Source organism: Branchiostoma floridae, chromosome 5, assembly GCF_000003815.2.
Source record: "Branchiostoma floridae strain S238N-H82 chromosome 5, Bfl_VNyyK, whole genome shotgun sequence".
Lineage (NCBI taxonomy): Eukaryota > Metazoa > Chordata > Leptocardii > Amphioxiformes > Branchiostomatidae > Branchiostoma > Branchiostoma floridae.
In genome coordinates this window covers 20,800,372-20,821,131 of record NC_049983.1, presented here as the reverse complement: position 1 = coordinate 20,821,131, position 20,760 = coordinate 20,800,372, and the positions used below count along the sequence as shown (strand labels likewise).

The window sequence follows — 20,760 nt, the reverse complement described above, 5'->3', positions numbered from 1 at the left end:
TATATTTTCAACCTCCTACAGTGATTTTCAATGGGTCAGATTTAGAGGAATTGATAGTCTGACAAGCTACCAAGGGTGTGTTTGTCTTGAAATCAACTCAGTTGCTCATGAAATTATAAAGACCAAATTTAAAACATTCAATCTCATGAGGACATATATCTCCACCTTTGTGCTAAATTTCAACTAAGTTGATTAAAAAACGAGTCTGTTATGAAACCACTTGCATTACTTTCTGACTCACCCTCGTATATATATATATATACACTCGGATGGACAAGTTCTAAACCTCAGCTCATCAACAGAAGCTTAAAGTGGGGACAACAAGGAAAATTACGTGTTACAGGGTGTCCACACCTTTGTATCTATGGTGACCGTCAGCAAATATACAATCCGGTGGTTTTGACGTGGAAGACCATACAAATGTCACGTCACACCAGGGCCACTATGATGTGGCGCCAAAAGATGCCCACAACCGACCCAAACAAACCGGTTGGATCAAGAGACGCCCTCCTGCAGATGACCAAGAACACTGACGGCTTAAACTGCCACACTAACAGTACGTCTGACAATAGGGACTTTTTAATTAACTAGAAAGGCCGACATTTGCTTGAGAGCAAATACAGCATATTTCAGCCATCTCCCTCCCCATGCAACAATAGGCTATTTCAAAATTACCCATTTGAAAAATCACTTTTACTAATGACGGTTTAACCCAAAAATGAATCTTACAAAATTCCCCCGTTCAAGAATGGACTCCAGTGCACCCTATGTGAATTTGCACAATAGACCAGTCCAGAATTACTCCCACTGAAACCTTGGCCTTTTGAATAAGAAACCAAACCCAAAATTGAATTTAGCAAAAAAGGTCCCAGTGCATGAAAAGGTATAATAGACCAGTCTAAAAACACTTCCACTAAAAATTGAATTTTGAATCATCACCCGTTCAAAACTGAATTTGAAAAAATTCCCCTTCCGTGTGCAAAAAATGGACTCTTCCATGTAAAGTAGAGCAGTCCAAAAATACATCCGCTAAAATTGGACTTTGACATAATCACTGAAGTCCAAAAAATGGATTTTTAAAAAAGCCCCCTCTATGCAAGAATGGACTCTTCCAGAACACCCATGTAAAATTGCAAATTAGACCAGTCCAAAAATAACCCTACTGAAAGACTTTGACAAACTAGAAGTCACCAAAGTCCAAAATATGAATTTTGAAAAATCCCCCCTCCGTGCGAGAATAGACTCTTCCAGCACACATTCTGTAAAATTGCAAAATAGACCTGTCCAAAAATACATCCACTGAAAGACTTCACCAGTCCAATGATGAATTTAAAAAAAAATGAACCCCTCCGTGTAAGAATGGACTCTTCCAGATAACACCGGGCTCGCTGATTGGCTGCCACCCCCCCCTCTTTAGGATATAGATTCAGGTTAAGTGATTGGTTACCTATCTAATTAGATTAAATAGACATATATGCCAGTAGGTGCAATCTGCAGCTGGGGGTCAACGACCTTAAGGTCATTGACCCCTCAGGCTATTGGAAAATGACAAAACAATCCCCAAATATATCATTTTGACGTAGTCTATGACAAAAATTATACATGTGTCATTTGAATAAATATCTAGTGCACCCTTTTACCAAAATTTAGGTAATTTGGTTTGAAAACCAGAGCACAAGAGCCAAAAGTGTACTTTTTGGTCATAAAATGGCCAAATAATCGCAAAATTAAGCATTTTGTTGCACTGTTTACCTCAAGTGTTATTGAATCCATGTGCGCATATGTCTAGGGCACTCCTATACTAAATTTCAGGTCATCTGGTTCTAAAACCAAGGTACAGGAGCCAAAAGTGTCCTTTTTTGGTAAAAAAAATGACCAAAAAATTGCAAAAATAAGCATTTCTTTATACTGTACACCAAAACTGATATTGAATCTATATGTGGGACTTATCAAGGCACATCTGTGCCAAATTTCAGCTCATTCGGTTATAATACCAGGGTACAGGGGGCCCAAATATACAGTTTTGGTCTTAAGATGACCAAAAAACCTTAATAAAATCATTTAAGAGACAGATATGGAAAAAATGAAAAAAATGTCCGAGGGTATTGGCCCACTCTACCCTTGTGCCAAATTTCAGGTCATTCGGTTGAGGAACAACGGAGATACCGTGTTCTGAAGATTTGACAGGAGAAAGAAAGAAAGAAAGAAAGAAAGAAAGAAAGAAACATTACGAATACAATATATTTCACCATACCTATGGTATGGCTGAAATATAAATACAGTGGGTTTGAACACTTTGGTATACCTTTTAAAAATGTATTTATTTCAGAAACAAAGATTGAACGTCCTTCTTGATCAAGAATAAAGATTTAACGTTAAATATATTAATGCGCTACTTTGTCATTTTCTCATGCAATCAAATTAACAATATTTAAATTTGCTTCTAGAATGAGGTATGATAGTAGAAATCCTGAAAAAATAAAGCGGAACGTCCAAGAAACAACAAATCGAACTGATGAGGCCTAAGGTTCACGTTTGAAGTCCTGTCAACTGTCAACACTCGGCAGGCTGTGCGCAGTTCTGTGATCCCAGGGTAGTTAATTAAGGACCAGTAGACAGTGTTCTAGACCGAGTCTGTCACAGATCAGCGTTTGAACGTTTTACTCTTTGGCTTTTGGCTTGTCAAACCGTAGTAGGTACAGTAGACCCTCTCCAAAAGTTTTTAAAATGAAAGGCACAAACACGGTCATATGCAAACTAGTGGTTTATTTTGTTCAGTTACATTATCTCCATATAACATCCACCATTTCCACATCATGTCACAACTTTACAAAATAGTTTTGCCATTTAGCGATCAGGTCATACAATTTCCTGAACAAAACATTGCATATCTCCCCTCTCACAATACACAGCTTTATAAATTCTATCTCCAAGAAATATTAACAGATTTAATAGGCTCTATTTTCAAATCTATGACTCTGGGATATGAATACAATGGTAATATTTGAGGTTTATAGTAATTTCTCCCATCATTCTGCATACAATATACGTGTTGGGTTATAGCAAAGAAGCAACTTTGCCGTAAAATTTCTCTTTGACTATTATAGCTAACGATAGGAAATGACACAAAGTGTATGGGTTACACATTTGAATAGATTGACTATATTCTCTGTACATATTATTTGCCCAATTCTTGTATGCCTTAAACATTGATTTGTTAACTAGTTCACTACTAGTAAAGGTAACATTATTGCCATGGCTGCTACATCATGTATATTGAACATGATTCAATTGTCTATAGTACTATATATAGAACTCTAGATACTGGTACAAAGTCTTAAACACATAACCCTATTGTACTTGGCTACAGCCAAGTAAGATAAGACCAATCTATCTCCATTAATGGTCCCTAAAAGAAACTGCACTTCGGTATCCTGGAATGGAGTTAAAACCTACTGTATTTTGCATTGATGAGTTTCTACCTTCATCATTATGATATTTAAGGCTAAGTTTCACTAATAAGAGTCTTTGGCCTATGCTAAGGACTTCCTACAGTTGCATGACTGTATAAAAATAGATGGTGTTTCTTTGCCACAATAATGCCCTAAAGTATACAAGTACTACAATGATATAGAGCCTCAAAGACTTCATTTGTACCTTACCTTCAGTGAAATATTAGTGCTGTAATAGACAGCTCTATTCTCCCAGCACCATCTGCAATCACACCCACATTTCTTCAGACCTGAAGTTGGCATCTTAAGAATTCACTGACAATATTGATTCTAAATCACACTTCATCTTGAAATCACCTTGAAAGTAGCCATGTTGGGCACAATAAACACAAACCTTCTTTGGGCAACGACGTCTACCTAAAAACCTTAATATGCATATCAAATGAGAATATGATACATAGTGTAGCAATGTAAACTAATAGATGTGAAACAATGTTACACTGTGCACTAATACTTACACACACACGTAACTTTTTTAGAAATGTTGCTGCTAGATACATTGTATAATGTACTTCTTATACAAAGACAGACATGAAGAATAATAAGATATGTGTTCAGAATTATGCAGCATGTGTTTCACTACTAATAGTTTCAGTTCAGGAACAAAGATTTCCTTCAGTACTGCCTTCTAATATTTAATTGCAGACTTACTGCCACCTATATGTGACATTTACACAACTGTGGACTTGGCTGGACTGCACAGAACCCACAAATATTTGATCTTTGCTCAGTCCCAGTGCAGAACAGTTACTCCTGTAACGTTACAGGGCTATTTTTCCCTGTATAAACTAAACTTGCTGCACCTTTGATCCATTCATTGCCTGAAAACTTTCTCAACGTGCAGAATCTTTAGAGGAGCAGCAAAACAGCTGACCCTTAACTGTTAGTTTGTTGTTATGGAGGCTCACAAAGCTGGTGGATCCAGCCCACTGGCAAGTTGCTTTCAATAATGTGTGAAATGGCAATGATGATAGACTTGATTTCTGTAATATAATATAATATAAAACCTTACAGCTATGCAATGCCATGAATCTCTAGTTCATCACTCTAGGGCCTTTTAGGTGGGATAAAAACTTTGGGTTTTTAGCACATTTCCTCATTTCCATACAGAATCCAACTGACATGCATGATGTGCATGCAACAAAGTATTATTGAGCCTCTCCTGCAATAGAAAAACAAAACACACACACACAAAAAAAAACAACACTATATCTGCATTGCACACAGTAACTTAAAATCTACAAGTGGGTGGGATCTGCTCTGGACAGAACCCACTCAAATCATGATGTTATATAAACAGGTTTATCATTTGTGCTCAGGTGGACAGATGACCAACCAGCCCAATCCACTTCACTAATCAGGAGAACCACTATGGGCGATGGTCACTGGGTAAGGCTATATAATATGTGTAGGGTAGGAAAGGGTAGGGTGGGGTGGGCTGACTCAAGATGTATGTACTGTAGTGTAATACTAGTTGGTGATGCACATATTGCTAGTCGATTACCCTCATGATGACCAAAAACCTGACAGGATGTTTTACAGCAAGGGTGTCCCATTTGTTGTCTGGGGAGGGGCTACAGACAGGTGGTTCAGTAGTTGGTTCTTGATAGTTGTAGGGTTAGGGGTTGACAGCTACAGGTGGTGGGACCTGTTGTTGTTGTGGTTGGAACTGTGGTGGGATCTGTGGGAGGCCAGGTGGAGCCAGTAGACCGATTCTCTGCTTCTGTTTCCTCTGCTCTGTCATCTGCAAAGATAGGGAGGCAAGAAGAGCTCAGTCACATCTCAATTCTTACCAAGGCTTTGAATGCACTTCAATTGTTGCCTTTTTGATCAGCAGGTGTCTTGTCACACAGTCATTACATAGTATATTGTGCTATCTGAGAGAGTATTGACCCTTTTCGATCATCTTTCAGTAGAAAGATTATCCCCAAACACATTGCTGTTGGTGACCAGGCAAGGGCCTAGGGTTATCAGAAAACCACACCCCTGCCTTGTCTGGTAGCTCTCTGCAAGTAAACTCTGGCCTGCTTATCATGAACCAACTCTTGGGAATGCATACTTTACAGCTGTACTTTGCTTTGTACTTTATGGGCAACCCAGTTCTGTGATATACACCCATCCATTTTAAAGAGGAATGGGTGTTCACTGTTTCTAAGAAACAGCATGACATGTTACACCCATCAATGACATATTTCAGCATCCCACACCCAGATGCTGTATGACCTTTAAGGAGTTTTGATATTCTGAGTCATACTACTTCACTTACATCACTCTACAGTCTTCATCTTCAACTCTTTGTTTATTTGACTGTTAAGACATCATCAACAAAATCACACCCACTCCTTATAATGATTAATATTTTATAGAATCCTCCTGATTTTATTGACCTACATGTAACACCAATTCTCATTATTCCACTGGATGCCAAAATACAACCACATAAGAAAACACATGGAATAAAAGTGATTTATAGATGTACCAAATGACTACAGCACCAGGTGTTCAAAACTATCCCGAGATCTACGGCAATGTTTTTTTTTTTATATGGCACCATTATGGCATCAGTTGGAATAATGATAGTTGATGTTTAAGGAAGGAGTATTTGATAGTTTGACAGATTTTTGTACCCCACTTGGCCTCCAGTGGTGGTTCTGAGAGTTCTGTTTATATCAGCATCTGGACCATATCAAGTTTGAGACAGGGTTATTTCCAGCAGGATGCCTGTACTGCCATAAGCTAGCCCCAGGCAGGGCCAACCTTCCTGATGAGTCTTGTTAATCATGCCTGGTACAGCCACACTTGGCAATGACCTCCCCCCACCCCCAGCCCTGCTCTATCTGCCCCATCTCTCCTGCTGCTTTCTATCAACACTCAACCATCAAGCAACACTGACAAGGCCAACCTTTACTTTTTATTGAACACCTCTTTTGGCACTCCAAACCACACATGATCATCACATGATAATAGGGTGGCTTTAATTGGTACAGTTGGGCTAGGCATTGATTGGCTCAAAAATCTTTTGGAGAATTGTTATCTGTTATAAATCACAACTTGACCCCTGCTTCTTGTGTCTACTGTTTCTTGCTTGACTAGCGCATAGCTAGAAAAGTTCCAGGTAAGGAGGGCTTAGCTTTAGGCTATGGTAGTGATGCCAGCTATGTGATCTGTAACATTTCATCTTTATAGCATTTAACAAGTGTTGAATTACTTGTAATCAGTCTTAATTCATGAAGAATCCGAAGTAAAATCTGACACTAGATCTAGCTCCAGTCCTTTTCCCATTTTGTCCAGACACTGAAACCTCAAATAAAGAACGCACCTCAAATTTGGCATCGACTTGGCATATCTTTTGGATTTTGGAAACTTGAAAGGGTGTACTTACATCAAGAAAATATGGCAGTGGAATTTTGGCAACATGGGGAAAAACAGCTGCTAACAGTGTTAATTGAATTAGCGCCATAACCCCAGCTTAGTAGGTGCTTATAAAGTGAATTTGTTCTGCTCCACACCTCTGTCACAGTCTGTACACCAGACAGGCTCATTTCTGCTGACACTGGCTGGACGAACACTTCATCATGGTCAGTACAGGTCAGAGGGCAGATACCAGGATGACATGTACTTCCCAGGGCACTTCTGGATTAAATAAAATATCCACAAAACTGCTACCCTCTGATCTCAAAGGATTGTATTCATGGTGCTTTAGGCAAGTTGTCATAAATCAAAAAAGTAATTTACACAAGATGAACGTTCATGTCCATTCATTTTACAAAGAAAACATCAACAGCATGACCTTAATCCAAAGGACACATCAAATGAAGGCAGACATTGAGCATGGCAGTTAGACTGCCTTGATCTACAAGGCCAGGAAGTGTGCAGACCAAGTTCTCCTGCTGTAATGACCGCAGGTGTTAATCTTCAGTACAGACAACCTGCTGTACTTGGTGGGAGCCAGCCAGTACACCTGGTGGGTGCTTATTTTCATTCTCAATGGTTCCCAGATGCCCTTTGTCAGGCGTGACAAGCCAATTTTTGTTGCAAAAGAAACATGCAGTAAACCTGGTTCATCTGATGTTTCCACCCTAATGAAGTACCAAGGGGCTTGTTAAAACTGTTGAAATATGAAGATCAAAAGGTTTCTTCTTTACAAGAGGTAAGACAAAAGGCAAGGTTAAAACAAGCTGCACCAGTATAAAGTAGGGCATCACCAGCCTGCAGCAGCTGCCTAGAACAACATCATTAATTTGTCTGAGGAGAAAATCGACTCAATTACAGTGGTAAAATCTCAAAAGATTTGGGAGAGGGGGAAAACTTCATATTCAAAAGTTGACAGAAGCACAAAACATTCAAGGCTGTAAGATGTATAACATGTAAACAGAACTTTAGGATCCCAGCAGAAATTGTACTTAAATGAAAAATTTGGCCTTGTGACACAACTTTTAGAATAAACATTCTCCCCCTGCACATCTTGGTCATCATGTTTGTACTGGCAAGAGGTTCCTCCCTCCCTCCCTGACCTTTGTGACCTTCAGATGGTCATTACATCCACACATGTGCTCCTGGTACAGATCCACACAGCCAGATAGACACTGATGAGTTTACAGGGTCAGACACACAGCAGGTAGGGAATTTAAGACCTGTTCATCATAAAACATGTGTGCAGTTTTTAACAGAATGATGTTGCAGGTCAGAACATATTTAGAATTAGTATATGGCTTCTGTTCTACTCTACTCTAGTAATTTGCAATCTGGTATTTAAATTTTTGTGTCTAAATTGTGGGAATCTTTACATATATTTTACTGAAAGTCCCATAATCTAATCTAATTCACTTTATGTTCTGTTTGGCGAGCCAAAGTAAACATTTCTGTGAGGCAGTGTTGTCTATGAAGTCATGCCAAGATGGTGATATTTCAGGGTGTCCAGGGAACCTCCCAACATAAACAGTCTGGGAGACACATTTGTAGGAGAGGATGGCTGAGAGGGGGTGGAGAAAGGGGGTGGGATAGGGGAGGGAGATACAAGATAGTGTGGGCAGAGAGGATATTATGGTTGAGGACCCTTGAGACAAACATCAGTTTTCACCCTATTCAAAAAGCGCATGGAAATGCATATAGCTTGGAAAGCACAGACAAAAGATAATTCCTCTGTGAATTAGTAGCCTGTTCTATTGACCTTGACTGTCAAGTCTGATAATCTAACAGCTCTGAACTGCACTTTCTGCCACTCCAACAAGTCTAACCTTTGCAATGGCTGTTCCACTCACTGTCTTCCCAGCACTCTACTGACTACTGCATCCTTGGCAAGGAGAAGTAACGTATCGCATCCAAGAACACTTTCTTGTCAAGTTATTACATCATAAAGGTCAAGTTAGATTTGCACTGACTTGTCAAGTTCACTTAGCTTTGATAGTCTACTGACAATGTTTTCAAATAACGAACACGAACCAACACAACCTAACACACACACCAAACACAGATACTCCGTACCAGTCAAAGATAAGTAAAGAATAATGGCAAAAAATATCATTGCTGTCAAGATGATGATGCAAGGGGGAAACGATGATACAAAAGGTAATAAATTCTGAAGGATGAAAAATTAAGGTATGGTGACTAATCATTTGTCTTATAGAGTTTGTCAGCACGTCTTGTTGGGGGCGAGCTCCTGCTGATGTAGCACCTGCCTACATATGGTGAATGGTGCAACAGTAAACCACTTAGCAGGGAGTGTTTGTTTGGAGGGCACAGCCTCCAGATCAAGTTCAAACTGCAGAAGTCCTCAGGAAGAACACCTGCTGGTGCTGTCAGTCATCTCATGACCTGACCAGATGGGTATAACATGTCCAGCGCATGCCTTCTGAACAATACAAGCAACGGTTTGCTTTTGGTACAGATGAAAAACAACTACAAAGCAACAAATTCTCAAAGTCAAGGAGATATACCAGTAACTCACACATTTAAACAGACCTGAAATGCTTTTGGTACAGATGAACTGATGAAGGAGAACTACAGTACAAAGAAACTTTTGGTACATATGAAAGAAAACTACAAAGAAAAAAAAGTTCTCAAACGTCAAGGAGACATACATGTAACTACGGTAGCACATTTAAACAGACCTGAAAGATGACATATGGAACTTCACAACCGTTTATTTTCCTCACAGTAAACAATTACACTTCCAGTCTTCTTAACCTAGGAGTGTAAAGCAGTTGGCAATGTTTGATACAGTAAGGAGGGCATAAGGTATAGCACCTATTGAACAATGGCACATGATACCAGTAGTAGAATATTCTTTTACACAACCGGTTGATATTACCTGCTGACGTTTCGATGGCCATCAGACATCTTCCCCAAAGAGTATATCTTCTCGACGCTATATGTACCCAATGTAGTAGCAGCTGCAGGTAATATCAACTGGTTGTGTAAAAGAAACCTCTAGTATCCTATGACCTGCCAACCTGGTGAAATTATTTTCTGAACATTATGTCTGAAAATGAACAGGGTGAGGAGTTCTTGGAGAGCTGAAGGTACTGACCTGATCCCTGAGCTCAGTCAGCTGTGTGGACAGGGTGGTGACCAGTTTGGTGGTGGCCTCTAGCTGTGCCTGCAGATTTTGTCGCTCGCTCTGCTCACTGTCGCCCTCGTCCACAGCCAGAGACATGGCACGCATCCGGGGAAACCAGTCCAGGTCTTTGTCCTGAAAAGGATAGCAAGAACAAATCATTTTTACCTGGTTTGATACAAAAAATATTGGTAAAATGCCAGAAAAATACTGTGTAACAGTAATTATGATGATAGTAACCTACACATGGTTTGTAAGCCCATGTTTTCCTAGAACAAAACATTTTGAAGGGGAACTCCTCCTACCTTGACCATGAGGTAAACATAGCTCTCAGGTCCTGTGAATTCGGTGGGATCTTTGACTTTGACCAGCACAATGAAGAACAGGTAGTGCCACATGTTGTGTTCCTCCTTGATATGCTCATCAAAAGACACAGACTTGTTGTCAAAAGCTGCTCTGTTCAGACCTAATGTAGGAAAACATTCCAAGAAAAATCACAGATTAGAATGATAATTGCTGGATGTTATTTCTTTACCTGTTTGAGGAGCAACTGTAACATGGAATCAAAGCTCTCATACTTTGTGAAATATTTCTAGTTTTTGCAAATTTCTTGTTTTATTCATCATTGATGAGAATTTCTTGCTGATTCTTTTTAACCCATTTTCCCTACTGGTTCTCATAAAGCATAAGAGATGCATATAGTGGGAAGAATACAGGAAATGAGATTCTTCTAGGACCTTTGACTTAACTTCCTGTCAATGGCTCTGACATGCCTAGCATGTGGAAAAAAGCCAGTCTACTGCATTCAAATAACTATGGACACACAAGACGACAAACAAACACACCAAAATGACACTCCATACATGGCGGTAATGATGTTTTCTCAGCTTACCACAGATGAAACAAGTGTTCTTCAGGATCTCTTCCTTTCACCTCACTTCCATGGAACTTGACATGCCTTGCATATGGAAAATAGGCGTCTACTGCATTCAAATACTGTTTACTATGGACACAAAAGACGACTAACAGACAGACTGAAATAACACTCCATACATTCTCCGCTTACCACAGATGAAACAAGTGTTCTTCAGGATCTCTTCCTTCTGCTGCTTCTCACTCCTCAGGTCGGCGAAGGTGTCGATGATGATACCAAAGATGAGGTTCAGCAGGATGATGATGATGACGAAGAAGAAGAGCAGGTCGTACATCACTCGGAACACAAACAATGACTCCTGGGAGGGGGAGAGTCAGAAGTGGGTTACATTATTCTATTAAAGAAGCTATCTTCTTGACTCATGGAAACAAAACAATGATCACAATGAGGTAATTTTCATATTAATCATGTCAGAGGTCAATATAGTCGGGTCAATATAGCCGTCAAAGCAAAGAATGCTGTCAGAGCAACAAATCCTGTCAAAGCAACGAATAGATATCAATGAATGCTGTCAAAGCCGCAAATAGTGAAAGCAATTAATACTGTCAAAGCAACAAAGGCTGTGAACGCAATTAATTCTGCCAAAGCAAGGAATAGCTGCCAAAGCAACAAATATATACATGTATACATTGCGTCTGCAATATAAGGCACCAATATGGAAACAGACATCATACAGTAAAACCTCTGGCTAACCCTATTTACCTTGCTGGAGGGGTTCCTGAGGACGTCCCCGATGCCTCCCCCGTTCCTCAGGCCCTGGTTCAGGGTGGTGATGATACACATGATGAGGGTGTCACAGGCTCGCTCCTTCTGATCATCTCCACCCTCCTCCACCACAGGCAGCACCACATCTGTCGCATTCTCTGAGGAACAAGGCAATTGTCTTCATGAATGCTCTGTCTCTGATAGAGCCTATGGCCAAAGGTCTGTGAATACTTCAAGGTTAAATAAAGGTTTTGTAAGTTAAAAGAATATTCTTCGATCAATGACTCTTGAAAACACGTCAAACATGTACCTTCAGATTTCCAAGTCTTCTCAGGACATCTTGATTGTGATATCAGGAGACAAGGTCCGAGACTTGCATGGATCTTCTTCTCCTGCTTCCATGCAAGTCTTATAATCTTATGAGACTAGGTCATTCCGTGATCAAGATGTACCGAGCAGAAATCGAAAATTTGGAGGTACTTGTTTTCAAGAGTCACTGATCAAAGAATATTCTATATACTCATACGTGACTGATGAACCTCCTCAACAAGGTTTGGTAAGAAGTCTGCTTGGTGATTACCTGTGTTATTGGAACCAAACATAGCTGCCATGGGGGAGTCTGCACCTGCACAACCACCCTCCTGTGTACACATCATGCCTCCTCCAGCAAGAGCTGAGAACAGTGCAGAGGAAGCAACTTTAGGATCTTGAAGCATGGCAGACAGAAAAGCTTTTGTAAAGGTAAAAGGTAAAAGCAATCCCAGAGCATTTTTGAGGCTGTAGGGGCAAAGGTTGTTATCCACTGTACGTGTCTAGAGTCTAGGGCATAGTATTAGAAGACAGAGCCCATCCCTATCTTTCTATCACCTTTTACCTTCCCATCTCAGGAACCCCCCTTTTACATCTGGGTGGCATGAGGAAAGCAGTGTCTTTTTCCAAGGACACAATGTCTAGCCATGAATGCCATGAATCAAACCTGTTACCTGACTGTATGTAGCCTAGCATCCGGTAGACTAGCCACTCGGTCATGCAGTACAGCACTGCTATATGGATATGGGAAATGATACCCTGACTCACAAACCATCCTCATGTCCATGGACATGTACCCACTTGGCCATTCAAGTTTCGACATCAAATACAGTACAGCACTGCTATATGGATATGGGAAATGATACCCCAAACTATAAACCATCAAGAGGTCCATGTACACACCTGGCATCAGGTGAGGTGCTGGATCGACATCCACCAGGAAGTCATCCTCAAAAAACAGGTATCCGATGATGGAGAACAGGTAGATGAGGATGACAGCCAGCACTGCTGTGAGGACAATGGACCGCCCGTTCCTTGTGACTGATCTGATAACGTTTAGCAGGGTTTCTTCTCTGTACACCACATCCAGTAGCTGAAAATATGACACCAAACAGATTAAACATATTGTATTGTACATGGTATACAGTATAAATTACTGATAGAAATACAGAGAAAATATAGAAAAATTTGTCACTGGTTTTGTTTATCCTGTGCATTATTGCAATAAGCTGTAATACATTTTTTAGGACTATGGTTGCAAAGTCTGAAGATAAACTGTCAATGTTCACACATACACAGTCTAATCCAAGTTTTATGTGACTTACGAGGACAGAGTAGAAGAACTCGTGCATGGTGAGGCCCAGCACACAGAGGATGAGGTACGCCACGTAGTACCACAGCTCCACATCCCCCATGATGGCCTGCAGGTTCTTGGTGAAGGTCCCTCTGTTCCCCAGCAGGCTCACCAGGAACACTGCCTTGTTTATCACCTGGTAGAACACAGCAACAATACACAAACAATTCTAGCCAACAATTTTCTTCCGCATATGTGTCAACTTCAATTGGCTGAAGGCTACCTTCCCAGAATACAGAATTTCAACATTTCAGCTATGTCATCTTCCAAAGCAAGCTCTCCAAAGATGTAAAGAAAAGACAATGATCTCCATCACATTTCAAGCTGACTGCTGGCCATACTTTCACAGTTAAACTACAGATACGTAGTTGAAATGAAATAGCTGAAAGGGAAACAGGTTCTGCTTAAGTTTTATCTCAAGCTTACAAATTTTCAAGTGTGGCTTGTCTTCATTTTAAAGAATGGGTAGTTTAGATTTAACCCCTCGTTATCACTTTTGAAACCTTTACTCATGATCTAATTAAATGAGAGAACAGTTATCATGTACATATGTTCGACATGACTTAACTAATGTATGAAGCAGAATAAACAGGATCTGAAGCAACTGTTTGTATCCAAAATTCAAGGGTGTGAAGACAACAAAGCTAAAGACTAGCTTCCTATTCAGCAGTCTAGTGCTGGAACTGATCTAACTACATGTAGAGGAGGATTAACTCTGCAGCTAGTGCACAGCTACAGCCAACACTGAGAGCAAGGAGGCACCATTTACCATGAAGCACATAGTCCCCACCTGATGGTACCCAATGTTTAGGGGGAGGGGTGAGAGAAGTGAGAGAGAATAACTGTACATGTGCATAAATCACCACAATGAACATAGCAAGAACACCCTGGCAAGAAAGGAGGCTATGAAACATAGTGACTATCTGCTCAGCACATACATTCTAAGCTTGGATATACTACTGCAGTACTCTCTAAAACTTGAAGATTTTAGCTTCTTTCCAAGTCATATCTAAAAACAAATTTTGTAATTCAACTACAGTAACAACTCATTTTTCTCAGCACTCTAACACCGGACCTACATTTTTTAAACAATAGATCAAGGTAACATAAAACTATGTTTTATCAGAACAACTTCAACAAGGCAAAATCTGTTGTGTATACTCACATTTGCACAGCCGATCAACCACAGGGTTGGCTCCAGCCCCACACTGAATATCAGCCTGAGTATAGTGGAGGCCACCAGTGTTCGTATCCCGGAGGCTTTGGGTAGGGTGATGACTGTTGCCAGGGAAACCAGCATGGCCGTCCACACCAGACCAGACAGCCGAGGGTCAAGTTCTGCTCATTGGGCAAAATACCGTTGGTTGGATTCATTCTCATCATTAGGATTTTTCATTTCTGAACAGTGAAATCTTTATAAAGATAATCATTACCAAAGATAATTCTCCGAAAGATATACATGTACATATGATACAATATACAACTTAAATCACTTATTCCCTCGAAACAGATAGCAGACATACATGTAGTGATAGTATGACTGGAATCTTACTTTAAAAACTTATTGAATTATTAATACGGGATGGAGAACATACAACTTTGATGAATACTGTACAGGACATGTAAATCTTAAAATTTTTATGGTGGTTTCATTTTTGTAGTTTTCATGTTAACCCTCGATCACTGTGAATTCATGACTACTTGTATAATTGTTTCGACTACTTGTATAATTGTTTCAACTGCAACTCTAAAACAAGACAAAAGTAAATAAATTTACAGAACACTGAAAGCTGTAAAAATAGTCATGTTTACAAAAACAGAACTAGGTCATCTACATACCACATGTACACCTGAGCAATGCTCATGTCTTAGCCTTACCTCCAGTTCCTCCTGAGAAGGGGAAGAAGAAGGCGATGAGGAGGTTGATGAGCACAGCCAGGTTGAAGGAGATGGCGCTCCACAGGGACATGTGAGCACTGATCCAGTACAGGGTGGGGTTGGCTGGAAAAAACATTAGCTGATAGCAACAATACCACACATAGATGATATTTTGATTGGCTACTAGTTGATGTACATCAACTAGTGAAATCCCTTCAAAACAGCCCCATTGGTTTGCATAAATGAGAGTAGCCACACAAATAATCCCTGTCCAAGTCTTCTTAACATTTTGCCCTATAAGCTTGACATTCTGTCTTCTTTACTAGATAACAAAAACATGGATCATAGATGGAACAAATCAAGACATTGCTACGTCAAGTAATCAAAAGTAAAGCTATCAGGATCTTTACAGATTTCCTAAAACTTCATAAACATGTTATTCCAGACTATCACCAACCTTTCTGTTTTTTCTGCCACTTCATCTCATTGAACATGTCGTCACATCTATGTCGTCACATCTCTCGAAGATAGAGAAAGGTCTTGCTTTGTATTCTTTGTTTTGCTTAACTTGTATAGGACCTTTAGAATCTGATATAACACACAAGATTTCTTAAAAACCTTACAAACATGTCATAATCCCAGACCATCACCAACCTCTGAGTTTTTTCTGCCACTTCATCTCATTGAACATGTCGTCACATCTCTCGAAGAAGTCGGACACCTTGCTGCCCTGCTCATCCCTCTCGGCGGTGTGGTACACACGTGACTTTGTCTCCTCCGTCAGGTACTCACAGATACTGGGCACAGGGAACACAATCCTCTCCATGGTCCTGTCCTGACGCACAATCTGGGGGATAGATTGACAAAAGGTGTTTTGTATTCTTTTGGTATTTGCTTAACCAGTAAATAAATATGATATAACACACACGTTTTGTATAGTGTGAACAAGCTGTGGAAGAAAAGACTGTAAAGTCGGATGCACTCATACTGGGATGGAGCCCTACACTGTTTGATATTGATGTGGTGGGAACAAAAGCATGCTGGAGGCGTTGCTTTTCTCAATCATCAATCACATGGCTTTATATCTCATACAAGAATACCCCTATTTTATAGACTGACACTTTTATATCCATCATGGATAACATTTGATAGCAACTGCTTTTAAATTACAGTGTTTCAGTTATGAAATCAAACAAAAGAACAGCAAACATTTCTGTACAAGCCAATTGCAAGGTTTGGACACATAAATGGCTTCCAACATGCATTTCTAAGGTTTCCTCATAATTTCTTAAAACCAACTATCCTTGTTTTGCTTGATGTCTTGTTTGTTTACCTCAATTTGTGCAGTGTGTTTGGCATAGTACTCCAGGGCTGTGTTGCCGTAGTCTGCAGCACTACTGGGTTTCAGCAGGGCTGCCAGCTCCTTGTTGTGCTGCGAGAGCTGCAGGGATAAAAACTACGACTCGTAAGTATATATCCATGTTGGCACTGGGATCAAAATATACTTGTTGGTGTAATGAAGGGTACAGACTACGATCTGGCAGAATTGGCAATCCTACTGGTAGAGATTGTGGGAACTGACATATGATTAGTACATGGAAGAAAAGGTTTCATCATTGATAACAGTTCAAGAACACAATAACTGTCAACAATATATGGATGATTTTCCTCTGATAATCAAGTGTAATGACTGCCTTCTACAAGGTAATCATTGATCAAGCTTCTTTTCCAAGTCATAATAATGCACATTTGAAAGCAGATGGCTGAAATGTTGTAAACTATGGCTTATGGACATGAGATAGCTGCTGAAGTGTTCTAACCTAATGTGCTAGGATACAGACACCGTCACATGGCACAGGGAAGCTGTAAAGTGCAATGCTGCTAGAGTGTTCTAACATGACATGCCAGAATACAGACATTGTACAGGGCCACATGTGAAGTGCAACATACACTGCTAGAGTGTTCTAACCTGATGTGCCAAGATATAGATGTTGTGTCCAACTTCCTTCGGTGAGACTTTGTCCTCTTCCTCATCCTCTTCACTTTCCTCATCCTCCTCATCCTCCTTCATCTCCTCCTGCATGTACGCCCTCTTAATCACATCAACCTGGACAGGGGGTTACAGAAGGCAGGGTGTCAAAATATAATACACTATCTGTGAAAACAGTGATAACAGTCCGGATTTCAGCTGATTTTGTTAACAGTCCTAACAAAAGGTGCTGCTAGAAGAATTTTTAACTAGAGTCTGTTTATGATTGCGATGAAACAATATCCTGAGTATCAGCCTGACTCTTTTACCGGGGTTCGTTCCCATACTCTCCACTCACCAACTTGTATGGAAGTATGGGAGCCCCGGTAAACTAACCAGGATGACACTCAGGCTATATATAGAAAGGGGGTAAGTAAAATATGGGAGCGTCATTGGTATGGTTATCTGAACCTCCCTTCCATTGATAATGAAACAGAAATATCATTAGGCACCCAACATTAATATCTAGAAGCATTTCTTACTTAACTGATTATTACCTAGTATTTTCCTCACTACAAGAGCAAACAGCACATGTATAATAAGGCAGAGAGGTGCTGTGGATAGCGACTCACCAACTGCTTTGGACTGACGTTGTACAAGATCCTTTCAGCATTCTCACTGTCATGTCGGCTTTCCATGATAGCAAGTAGCAGCTTACTGGCATTGTTCTGTTGGGATGAAGAATGAAGGATGGTGTTAAATCTGAATGTGAGAGCAATTCAAGAAATAATATACCCTAGAGTTCCACAATCTCATGACCTTCCTCAAATTATGTTTCCCTGGGATACTATAAATGTCTCAACATTTATGCATATGATGTCCTAATTTGCTTCATTATAATATAATGTGCAGTTCTCCAAAATTTGGTCTGAGGTACCCAGAATTCTGCAGTGGCAGTTTACAAATGTCTATGACAAGATATTAGTAGTGCAAACAGGTGCAGTCCAGTGTGATACCTGACGAAGTGTGCTTTACAGTTGTATACAAAATACATTTGTACATGTTTTACAGAAACTGAAGGCAGTAGACAGTGTTAGAAGGGACCTTACCTTGAGCTCTAACACCAAGTCCATACGGTGTGTACCCAGAGGGTTGATGTCATTAAGAATCAAAGCTGTGATGATGTCAATTCCATTACACTCATGGCAGGCAATAGAGTTCTGTAACACACAGGGCAAGAAGTGATGGTTTTATCTTCCTAAAAAGCTGAACTTTGCACTCAATATGGCCATCATATCACATATTAATTTGCTACTAATGATGTAAACTACATTGTTCTATTAAATGGACAAAAAAGCTGGCAACCTCAAATCGAGGACAATGCATGCTTTTTTGTCAACCAAGTAGTGCAATTCTGCTACTGATGCCACAGTCTCCCTATATCTGCATGAAAATGGTTGATATCAAAGTCTTTGAAGGAGATATCCTTATCTGTTTTCACCGATGATACAGATATATGATACCAGTAAGCCAGAATTCTTTTGAAAGTTGCTCATTAGCAGATGTATTGTGGAGTTAAATACCTGATTCTCGTGGCAGGGTCCCTGGCAGTACTCGGTCAGACTGGCCAGTGTCTGGTTGATGAGATCGACGTTCTTCTCGTTGATGTACAGCCCCAGCAGGCCCAGCCCACCGGTGGTGCTGCCACAGATGCAGTCCAGGAACTGCAGAGTCTCACACACAAGGTTGTAGTTGGTCTTGTTGTTCTGGTTCCGCAGGTAATTCTGAGGGTGAGAGAAGATATTATTCCTATAGATTTGTACATGCAACAGTATTAGTATCTCTTTGGTAATCACTATATCAAGTTTGACCTCATGATCATGCAGCCCAGACCAAACGTAAATCTGTCCCCATTAACTCTTCAATTAACAACTGATTTTGCCTTTCTATTTGGCATATAAAGGAATGGTTTTCACATTCAGAACTTATTGCAAACTCACACAATGCCAGGTATTGTAAATTAATTTACTTTTATGGTGTTTTTAGTGTACGGTACAAGGAAAAAGGTTTTCGCAGTGTTATGAATTCTACGTTAAAACAATTCTGTCAAACAGTTTTATGATACACAGTATGAACCATAAGAAACAAATCTAAACATTTTTTCCCTAGTTCTGTGCTCAAACATGTCCCCTCCCCTTCTCCCTGAGATGTACCTGCAGGTCCCTGTTGTGGTTCTCACACAGCAGCTGCAGGAACCTCAGGATGGGCTTCATGATGGCGATCTCAGGGCTCATGCCTCGCTCCTCGTTCTTCTTCTCTGTCTCCTTGTCAAATCCTGTAGACAGAAAGTTTGTCTGTTTAAAGATTTGTTCCTATATTTCTCATGTCATGGACACATTCACAGGGCAGATTGTCATACCATTCATGTTAAAAATTTTTCAAGAAGATTGTGATAGAAACAAGAGTCGACAATGTCAAAGACTTTTTGTAACAGTGAATTTGCATGTGCTATACATGTGTGACTATCCCAAGAATGTCCTCAGTTTGCATTTGTATGACGATAGTTCAACGAGTGTGACCAGAATGTTATTTCAATGTTCATGAGCACAGCTATAGTGACAGCCACCCCCCGTTACTTGGGATGCAAGGAGATGTAAGACTCAAGGAGAATCCAACAAAGACCTGACAGATCTAAGAACTTCCCAAGTCCATCTGACCAGTGCTGTCCTGACCTGAGAGAGGGTTGGCAGCGTCCTCCCCCTGTGGTCCCTGCCTCATGGCTCCGAAGGCTTTGCTGGTCTGCAGCGCTGCATCAGCTAGCTGGTCCCTCACATCGTCTGACATGGCCGTCCCTGGGCTGCCTCCACCTGCACCTGGAGCAGGTGGTCAGGTGTCAACTTGTCATTATTCATCACCAGGTTTGGGAAATCTGAAAATAAGTGTTGCTTCCAAACAAAACCACTTTGTTTCATTTGAACTTTAGGACTATAAACCAGTTTTCATGTGGTTTGTTCTGTTTACTCATCCCCTTTACAGTAAAAGATGCGACAGCTGAATGATAAAAATTGGACAGATCGGTCAATGAATTTCATAGAAATTTCAAAGAAAATGGCTGTTTCATCATGTTTTCTGTGTTTTGTTGTCTTCCAAATCATACTTTTATACTGCGCATTATATTCCAATTATACAGTCAAGGATCACTCCAGTTTTGATTGCTCATCATTTGCTTAACACTTGCTGTCAAGTGAAAAGGGGGACAAACTACATGTGGTTTTCTTTGAAAGTTCAACATTGCATACCACCCCTTACTGGAGGAGCTAACAGCAGCTATATCCTGCCACACCTGCCTGCTGCTTCATGCTGGAATTGCAAAATTGGTGCATGAATGGAACCTTGGGATTAGAAGAAGAAAGTAACGGGAGGTACAAAGTAAAGGTAGGCACACCTCTTGACTTCACCAGTTGATTACCGGTACTTCGTAAACAGAGATCCCCCTCCATTTCAAAACAGTTAAGTTCAGCACCAAACTGCACTTCATGCAAA

General features: G+C 40.3%; 1 protein-coding gene across 1 annotated transcript in view; it reads right to left on the bottom strand.

Moving 5' to 3' along the window:
• Window positions 1–2,749: 2,749 nt before the first annotated feature.
• The window catches only part of LOC118415973 (inositol 1,4,5-trisphosphate receptor-like), a 97,079-nt gene continuing 79,068 nt past the window's right edge, over window positions 2,750–20,760 (bottom strand). Inside the window, 18 exon segments of the mRNA XM_035820957.1 lie at window positions 2,750–5,256; window positions 10,042–10,203; window positions 10,374–10,534; window positions 11,135–11,300; window positions 11,705–11,865; window positions 12,288–12,380; window positions 12,920–13,109; window positions 13,342–13,506; window positions 14,536–14,708; window positions 15,249–15,371; window positions 15,903–16,095; window positions 16,582–16,689; window positions 17,218–17,355; window positions 17,850–17,945; window positions 18,327–18,437; window positions 18,801–19,001; window positions 19,431–19,552; window positions 19,950–20,090. Of these exon segments, the coding sequence (XP_035676850.1) occupies window positions 5,131–5,256; window positions 10,042–10,203; window positions 10,374–10,534; window positions 11,135–11,300; window positions 11,705–11,865; window positions 12,288–12,380; window positions 12,920–13,109; window positions 13,342–13,506; window positions 14,536–14,708; window positions 15,249–15,371; window positions 15,903–16,095; window positions 16,582–16,689; window positions 17,218–17,355; window positions 17,850–17,945; window positions 18,327–18,437; window positions 18,801–19,001; window positions 19,431–19,552; window positions 19,950–20,090 (2,630 nt within the window). The 3' untranslated portion in view covers window positions 2,750–5,130.